Source organism: Chrysochloris asiatica, unplaced genomic scaffold (assembly GCF_000296735.1).
Source record: "Chrysochloris asiatica unplaced genomic scaffold, ChrAsi1.0 scaffold00127, whole genome shotgun sequence".
NCBI lineage: Eukaryota > Metazoa > Chordata > Mammalia > Afrosoricida > Chrysochloridae > Chrysochloris > Chrysochloris asiatica.
The window spans coordinates 3,945,842-3,954,788 of record NW_006408645.1 but is presented as its reverse complement, the minus strand read 5'-3'; the positions used below and the strand labels follow the sequence as shown (position 1 = coordinate 3,954,788).

The window sequence follows — 8,947 nt, the reverse complement described above, 5'->3', positions numbered from 1 at the left end:
GAAAGCAATAGATTTCTTGCTTCTGCCACAAATTCCCCCAGCTGTGAGCCTTCCAACCTTCTAAGTATTCCTTTATATGTGGTTCCGAGTTCTGGGACCATCCCCTAAACCTGCTTGGTCGGGTATTCTGTATTGTTGTTGGCGGAGCTCTCTACTATACGTCTACCCGATCCGCCATCTTGTTTGTTCCCTCCACCATAGGGTTTTAAATGGCAGATTGCAAAGTTGTTTGAACTGCAAGGTTGGCAATTCAAGCTCACCGGCTGCTCCTCAGAAACCCTATACAGGGACACTATGGGTCAGAACTGACTCGATGGCATGTAACAACAGTAATTTTCTTTAGCATAATGCCAGGCCTTTCTTCTGAGGTACTTCTAGGTGCAGTCAAACCTCCCGCCGTTCAGTTAGCAGGTGAGTGTGTTTCCTTTTGCACACAGCCATAAAACCCAAACCAAACCTACTGCTATCAAGTCAGTTTCAACTCATAGCAACCTTATAGGGCAGACTAGACCACCTCTGAGTCTAACTCTGTACAGTAGCAGACTGCCTTATCTTTCTCTCACGGCTAATGTGTTCGAACTGCTGACTTTGTGGTTAGCAGTCTAAGGTGTAACCCACTACATGCACCATCTGTGGCTGAGTGTAAGTGTAAAATTTTGTAGCTAAAGCCCTAGCTTGGAGACCCCAGATTCATGCCTGGGGTGAAGGGTTGGCTTTGAGGAGGTAATTCTCAAGGAGACTGCTAAGAGAGAGCACATTGACAAATGAGGGCCTAGGAGACAAGAGAGCCTGGGGACAAGATAATTCACAAGTTGGTCTCAGCTGGAGAAAAACCAGAAGGGCAGTACAGGCTAGGCACAGAAGAAATGTGTAGGAATAGCATAACCATGTAACCGCTGTTGGTAAATCATATGCATGTGAAAGCTGGGCAGTGAATGAGGAAGACCGTAGAAGAATTGATACTTTTGAGTTATGGTGTGGGAGGAGAATATTGAAAGTGCCATGGGCTATCCATAGAACCAACAGATCTATGTTGGAAGAAGTGCAGCCAGAGTGCTCCTTGGAGGCCAAGATGGCCAGACTTCCTGTCTCATACTTCAGACATAACTTCAGGAGGAACCAGTCGCTGGAGAAGGATACTATGTTTGGTGAGGTGGAGGGTCAGAGAAAAAGAGGAAGACCCCTAGCGAGATGGATTGGCAAAGTGGCAGCATCAATGGGCTCAAGCGTGGCAAGGGTGGTGATAGGGAAAGCGTTCTCAAGAGGCTGGCTTGAGGGTCTGTGGGGTTTTCGGAGTGTCCTCTGGCATCTGTACAATCACACTTGCCAGAGGCAGACCATCTACTTCCTAAGTTATTTCTGGCATCTTCTTAGGGTGAGTCCAGAAGAAGATGGTAAGGAAAGACCAGGATATGGGCTTTTGTAGGCACTACTGTCTGCTTTCCGCTAGTTGTACACCTGGACTTGCTTTGAGAGTCCCACATTGCCTTGTACTTTTCACAACTGCTCCCAGGCCCACATCTCCCGGCTGTGCTGGTACTTTGCTTTTATCTCAGAGGTTGGCATGCGCACAGGTGGGACTGTGTGAAACTCAGGCGTGTGGGCTGGCCCTAGCTCTGCCCACAGGAAGTTTGCTTCACTCAAATTAGCTCAGGAGGCAGATCCTGTGTTAGGTGAAAGGCTATGGGATAGTGATGCTCTGCCATTTAAGGTCAAAGGAAGAGATCAGAAAGGTTGATGAGAGATTTCTGGACTTGTCCTGGTCCAAAGACAATTCTTAAAACACAAAGGGCTGAGAGAACTGCACTGATGGATGTTGGAGAGAGATATGCCTATGAGGGTTCCTGTTGGCCATTTCAAAGGGTCCTGTTGGAACAACTTGCTTTGAGGTCATTTTGTCTGGGTTGCTCACTTCTGTTTCCTGTTCACTCCATCGTCTTCAAAGGTCTCCACTGAGAGGAGGAGCTGGGCATCCTAGCCTGTGATGTTGTGATAAGCTGGGCTTTTCCTCTGTCTTGACCATGCAGGTCAGGGACTGCATAGAACGGAGCTCGTGGAGGTGGTAGTGGTTGTTAAGTGCTGCCCAGTCAGTTCTGACTCATAGTGACCCTGTGTAGGGTTTCCAAGAAATGATTGTTAGGTTTGAACTGCCAACCTTGCAATTAGCAGTCTAGTGCTTATCCTAACATCATACCAGTACTCCCAAGGTGGCATGGGTGAATGGATGGCACAGACATACTCCTTAGTACCTGTGTCTGTTTGTGAAGCTGTGGGTGTTCCTGTGGGTTTCAGGCTCCCAGACTGGATTGAAGTTTAGCAAGGGTTAAGCTCTGGTAGCGTAGTGAGTTATGCTTTGGGCTGGTAACTGCAATGTCAGCAGTTTGAATCTACAACTGCCCCATGGTAGAAAGATGAGCTTTCTGCTCCTGTAAAGATTAAAGCCTCGGAAACCCTATATAGTGTCGCTATGAGTCAGAATCAACACCACGACACACAAGTATTGTGGGAAAATCAGGGTGAATTAGCCAGGATCCTACCTCTTGAAGTCCTGGTGTGGCGCTGTGGGTTAATGCACTAGACTGCAAAGTCAGTTTGAACTGTAAGATTGGTGGTTCAAGCTCACCAGCCACTCCTTGGAAACCCTCTAGAGGGTCGCTATGGGTCAGAACCGACTCGACTGCATTTAACAACAACAACAACACCTCTTGAAGGGACTGCAACCTGGTGGGCAGATTTGGAAATAGACCATCTCTGCTTACCTTAGTAAGTGGGTCAGAGATGTGAGTCCACTGCTGGGACCACAGAAGAGGGAGGAGATCCATCTGCAAGGGCAGTGTTAGGAAAAGCATTCTCAAGAGCCTAGCTTGAGGGTCTGTGGAGTTTTCGGAGTGTCCTCTGGCATCTGTACAATCACACTGGCCAGAGGCAGACCATCTACTTCCTAAGTTATTTCTGGCATCTTCTTAGGGTGAGTCCAGAAGAAGATGGTAAGGAAAGACCAGGATATGGGCTTTTGTAGGCACCACTGTCTGCTTTCCGCTAGTTGTACAGCTGGACTTGCTTTGAGAGTCCCACATTGCCTTGTACTTTTCACAACTGCTCCCAGGCCCACATCTCCCGGCTGTGCTGGTACTAGTGCCGTTGCCTAACCCCATCTGTGCAGTGTATCCCCTCACTTCCTCTTTTCACTAAGGATTTCCTTAATACTTCCTTCTCTTGGAACTGGGGTCTGTCATCATTCCCATCTGCCCTGTCACCCTGGGCACTCTTGTGGGAGCAATGTACACAGTGAGGTCATTGTGCTCAGGCTGCTAATGTCCCTTAATCTTGTTAAGTTCCCAGTGGCGTGAAGGCCAGGGCCTCTTTGAGGTCAAAGGGCCTCTTTGTGCGGCCAGGCGGAAAGAAGGTTAAGCCATAGTTTAGGTGAAACGTTCCTGAGCAGATGTTTGCAATGAGAGCAGAATGGTGGGACCTGCTTTCAGCTCTTGTTGGATGCCGCAGGGTAGTCCATGTGAAGCAGTGCCCTTCATGTTGTCTATCCATCAAACACTAGAGAATGGCTCATGTCATTGACAAGTGTGTGGCTCCTTATTGGGTCCATTTGGTCCAGAGGCTGGGCAGGTTGATTTCTTTGCTCTGAAGTACTTTGCTGTTAGCAGTGGGCACTTGATTAATCAAGAGTCTCCAAGTGGTATAAGCAGTTAGTGGTGCAACCTGAAAGGTTAGTGGTTTGAGGCCACCCAAAGGGTGCCATGGAAGACAGGGTTGGCAATCCACTTTAGTAAAATTAGCTGTTGGAAACCCTATGGGGGGGGGGACATGGTTCTCTACATACACATGAGTCAGAATCTATTCAATGGCAATGCGTTGGTTCTATTAATCAAGCTCTTTTAGGAAAATACCTAATACATTGTTGAGGGCAAGTGAATGGGGGATATTTGGCCAACTGAATGGAACTGGGAACTTGGTAGTTCCTGCTTATACTGACAGTAGATGCTTTGGGGGCATCGCTGAATATACATCTATTTCTTGACTTTTAGCATCCACTGTTGCAATTCCTCTTAAATATAGTCACATCTTTTCAGTAAAATGGAAGTGGGAACTTAATTGGTGATGTTTTAAATAATCACCCAACATCTGGTGGTTCATTTATGACTTCAACCAGATGTGTTTTATTAACAACTAAGTTGGCTTTATGATTGTGAAGTCACACCTTAACTTATTAGAAAATAAGCTACTTCTAAAACCAGAAAACGCATTTACCCTAGCCATTCTCTCTTGGGTTATTTCACACTTTAATTAAGTGTTGAGCTGGAGTTCTAGCATTTATCTGGTCAGCATCATTTTTGTTTGGTTCCACAAACTGTCCTTAAATTAACGAAATCACTTTTCTCTCTTGACTTTCAGGGCTAGGCCTGTCATTACGGTGGACGTCTCCATCTTCCTTCCAGGCTCCATCAACATCACGGCGCCTCAGTGTCTGGACGGACAGCAGCCTGTGAACTGCCTGAATGTCACTGCCTGCTTTAGCTTCCATGGCAAACATGTTCCGGGAGAAATCGGTAAGGAGCTACTAAGTCAGGGCTCAGGATACCCATGTTAGCCAGAGTCCTGCATTTCAGGAGTTGTTGACTGTGGCATTATGGGTAGCTGTGGAACGCTGTGCTAGTTTTGCAGGAAACTGGTGTCTCTTAACCTCTCCTTCTCTCCTAAGACTTATCAATGGGTTCCCAGTTTAACACAACCTTCACCTCTAGGCAAAGAAGGTATGAACCTCCTCCCGTCCCCCAAGCATCCTTTTCTCAAATATCTGTGGACCAGGCTGAAACCTCACTGCTACCTGGCTCTTATAGAATATTTGATTTCTTGTTTAGTGCCTTTGAGTCATAGCAACCCTGTACAGGGTTTCTGAGGAGCAGCTGGTAGGTTCGAACAGTAGATCTTGTGGTTAGGAGTCCAGTGCTAAACCTACAATGCCACAACAGGATTCTGTGGAATAGTCTACACAGTTAGAAATATGAAGTGATGGGACTTGGGAATTTCTTCTTGAGTTTGCAGCATTAGCCAGATGCCAGGGGGCCTTATGCTTGTTGAAGTGATTCCACTTCAGAGAGACCAAGGATGGGTGGTGAGTGTGAGATGCTGAGTTTTAAAAAAGGCTTAGATTTCCAAAAGACCAGGAAGCCACTTTGGCAGTGTGAGACCTTCGACAAGAGGCAGGCATTGCTCTGGTTAGGGGGCAGCTGTCCCTGCTGTTTCTTTGATCAGGGAGGGCTCCCTTACTAGCCCAGCTCCAGAGGCTGGATGAAGTCCCCAGAACAAGATAGGATCAGTGATGATTAAAACTCAAAGCATGTGATGACCCAAAGGAAATGAGTCTGGAGCTGTTGTGCTGATTAATAAGTACTTTGTCTTTCACTTGAAAGGCTGATTTAAGAATAGAAAGTAGAATTCCAGGAAAACAAAAAAAACCCACACCATTAAGGGCCTGGACACACTGACTTCTGTAGACATTTTTAATGTTATTAAGTGACTTCCTTTGCTACTCGCAGTGTGGTCCTGGACCTGTAGCAGGAGTATCACATGGTAGCTTGTTAAGAAATGCAGACTCTCAGGTTGCCCCAGACTTGCTGAATCAGAATCTGCATTTTAACAAGACCCTCTTCTCCTCTGTACAAGATTGGTTTACATATTTAGGTTTCAGAAGTCCTGGAGCACAAATGTGAACATCCATGCCCTCTGAAATACACTCACCCGTGCTAGTTCACTTCTCAGCTGTGTTTAAAAACATGTTCGTCCTTTTGGGCTAACTGTGTCATTGGCAGTTTATCTTCAACTTGGTTGAAAATGTAAACCTTGTACTTATCACATGGATTTCTTTTGAGGAGAGCTTAGAACTTTTAAGCATGCCATAATCTTGAGAGTTGTTTAGTGAGAGAGGAGTAGCAACAATTTTATGCATAGCCCAGGAACAAAAAGAAACTTGTCCAAGATCAAACATTACTGGTGAAGCCAGGAGTCGAATTCTGGTCTGATGAGATTTCATTTTTGCTTTTCAACAACTGTTTCTCACCACCTCCTTAATCATTTAAGGCACCACAGTTTCTGAAAGAAAGCATTCTGATGATCCTGAGACTCATATATCCTCCATCTAATTAGATGGTGTGTGTCCTGTCTAATCCCAGCTTGGGATGTAGTTGGACTGCATTAAAAACATTTTTAAAGAATTATTGAACAGCAGATTAATTCTGATACGCATTAAAATAAGCAGCACTGCTATAGAACCCTAACCTAGTTCATTTAACAGATATGTATTGCATTTCCAAAGGGCCAGGCACATGGGCGTATAAATCCCTGTCCTCAGGGAGCATCTACCAGGAGTTTGAGAGTTTCTACTCTTTGGGTGTTGAAGCAGCATACACAAAGCCTTCAGACTCCTCCCATTTTAAGCAGTGTCATCGCGAAAGGGTAAATTAGCATAGCAGGAAATTCCTAGTTGCCATCAACACAACTCCAACTCCAGGCCACCCATGTGTGCCAGAGAAGGACTGTGCTCAATAGGGTTTTAAGTGGCTGATGTTTGGGAAGTAGCTGTCAAGACCTTTCTTCTAAAAGCACCTCTGGATAGACAGGAATCTCTAACCTTTTAGTTAGCAGCTGAGCATGTTCATCATTTGCACTGCTTAGGAACACAGCAGTAACAGTGGAGAAGGAAATGACTTCCTGAGCAGCAGGTATCTTCGGAATATAAGGCCAGTGGCAGAACAAACCCTTGATGTGAGTGTTCATGAGCTGGGTGAAGAGGGGGTCTGGGTGTGTCCTCATGCCTGCTTCTGACCAGTGGTCAGAATTAAAATGACCAGTGAGCAGAATTAAAATGAAGGTCAAGACTTAGCCAAGGCCTTTGCAGTGTTGGTATATATAATGAGACAAGCTGATGCGTCATATGTCACACTGTGTGTCATGATTAATGTGGAATAACAGGTTAATGCCCAGCATTACCTGCTATTGAGTTTACTGTTTCTGTTACCTGCTGTCAAGTTGGCCGTCACTATGGTGACCTCATGCTCAATGGGAGAGGACTGTTGTGGTCCATAGGATTCTCATTAGCTGATTTTTCAGAATTAGATTTGGGATCCATAAACAGTCTGTTGTTAGAACCTTGTCCCCTTGGTGTCTTTCACTCTCCCTTGCAGACTAGTGGGGCCTGGACATACACATAGAGAAAGGACTCCCGTCACCTTTTTATTTCCTGCTTCAGCTCCTGGGAGGTGTGGCATGGGAGTATGCAGGGCCAGCTGAGTAGTGGTGTTAACCACTTCCTCAGGAATATCAGAACCTAAAAACTCAGCAAAGGGACCCTGCAGAGTGGGGACCTAAACCTCTGAGGAGTGTGGGGTACTGGCAGGCTAGGTCTGGCATCTCTGGGGAGGTGCAATGAGACTGACTTTCAGGGTACAGGGGTGGGGTGGGGAACCTGGAAACTAGAATGAGCTGCTATTGGAATGAGTTACTGTGAAAAACTGATGCTGGGTTAAGCTGATTAAGTGTTGGAAGCAGACAGGAAGGAACAGGTCCCTTCTCTGGCCTCCTGTGTTTCAGCCTCCCTCAAGCTGTCCATTTTGGCAGAGCCACACAGGGAGCCACTGGCAAAGCAGAAATGTGGTTTGCAGAATTCCAACGCAACATCCCAGAGCCTAGAGAAGGGCAGCTCTGGAGCTGACAGATAACAGCTTTACAAACCAGCGCAGCATATGTCCAGTTTACATGGAGTGACTGAAGCTCCTTTTGCTCACTCAATCACACAGAGAGCAGCTGAGCTCTGACGAAGTGCCCAGTTCTTACCCTTGTGGAGCTTGCATTCTAGTGAAGGGAGGCCGATAAGACAAAAATGATAGCTCCCTCACTCACTTTTCTCAAAACGTGCTGAGCCCCTTTGCGTGGGAGGCACTGTTTTAAGGCATCCGATGTGGACACAAACTTCTTATTCTAACAGTGGGCTCCCCCAAGAACTGATTTAAAATGCATTTCCTTAACAAGTTGAAAACAAGAGTTCTCTTCATCCCCAAAGTTATGAGTAACCTGGGGCGCAGCCAGTGGCCCCTTGATGTCTCCTGGCTGCATACACTGGGTGGGGAATGCCTGCCCAAGAGGGCTCCACCCCTCACTCAGCCTTAACTGTTTGCCAGACAGGTGGAAACCTAAACTTGCTTGTCAGTCTCAGGAGACTGTGAATGGAGATGGAAATGCCTATGGACCTGTTTCACTAAAATGATAAAAGAAAACCCGGAAGGGCTAGAACCTTGCGTTTTGCCCTCTTAACACCCCTCTCCCCCCATCGCCCTCTTGCAATGTCCCCATGTCCCCATGGCTCTCAGTCAGCCTGATAAGGCTGTGAGCCCCCTTAAGGCCCTGCATGTCTCTGGACAAGAAGTTGAACCCAGGTCCTGAGAGATGGCCCCAAGGTTATCCAAGCCAATAGCAGAAATAAGATGGAGACCAGGTAACTTGTCCCCAGACCTCCTCCTGGTTTTAGGCATGCTTTTTCACTCTGGAGAACATTCTGTGAGCTCCTTAGGGTCTGTGGAGAACCATGGAGGTGGGAAAAAGAGGCAAATTTCATGTTATGTGAAGAATCATTATGTTAACCTAGTCTAACAATTGCCACCTCATTTCTGGGGTGGGGGTGGGGGGGCTTAAGAAAACTTGTTGTTAAGTGCTGTAGAGTTGATTCCGACCCTGTATAGGGTTTCTGTGGAGCAGTTGGTGAGGTTGAACCACTGACCTTGCAGTTTAAATGACTTTGCAGTCCGGCACATTAACCCTCAGCGCCACATCAGGACTCCTAAGAAAACTAGTAAGGTGGAAATATCTTCCCCCACCCCCTCCTGGGAAACGTTGACGAAAGCTGGAGTAACTTTGGAAGGAGAATGTATTAGAATTTCAC

At 46.5% G+C, this 8,947-nt stretch overlaps 1 protein-coding gene across 1 annotated transcript in view; it reads left to right on the top strand.

Moving 5' to 3' along the window:
• The window catches only part of ITGA9 (integrin, alpha 9), a 497,442-nt gene that overhangs the window by 122,045 nt on the left and 366,450 nt on the right, over positions 1-8,947 (top strand). Inside the window, exon 14 of the mRNA XM_006869158.1 lies at positions 4,408-4,562. Coding sequence (XP_006869220.1) covers positions 4,408-4,562 — 155 coding nt within the window. The remainder of the gene's footprint in view (positions 1-4,407; positions 4,563-8,947) is intronic.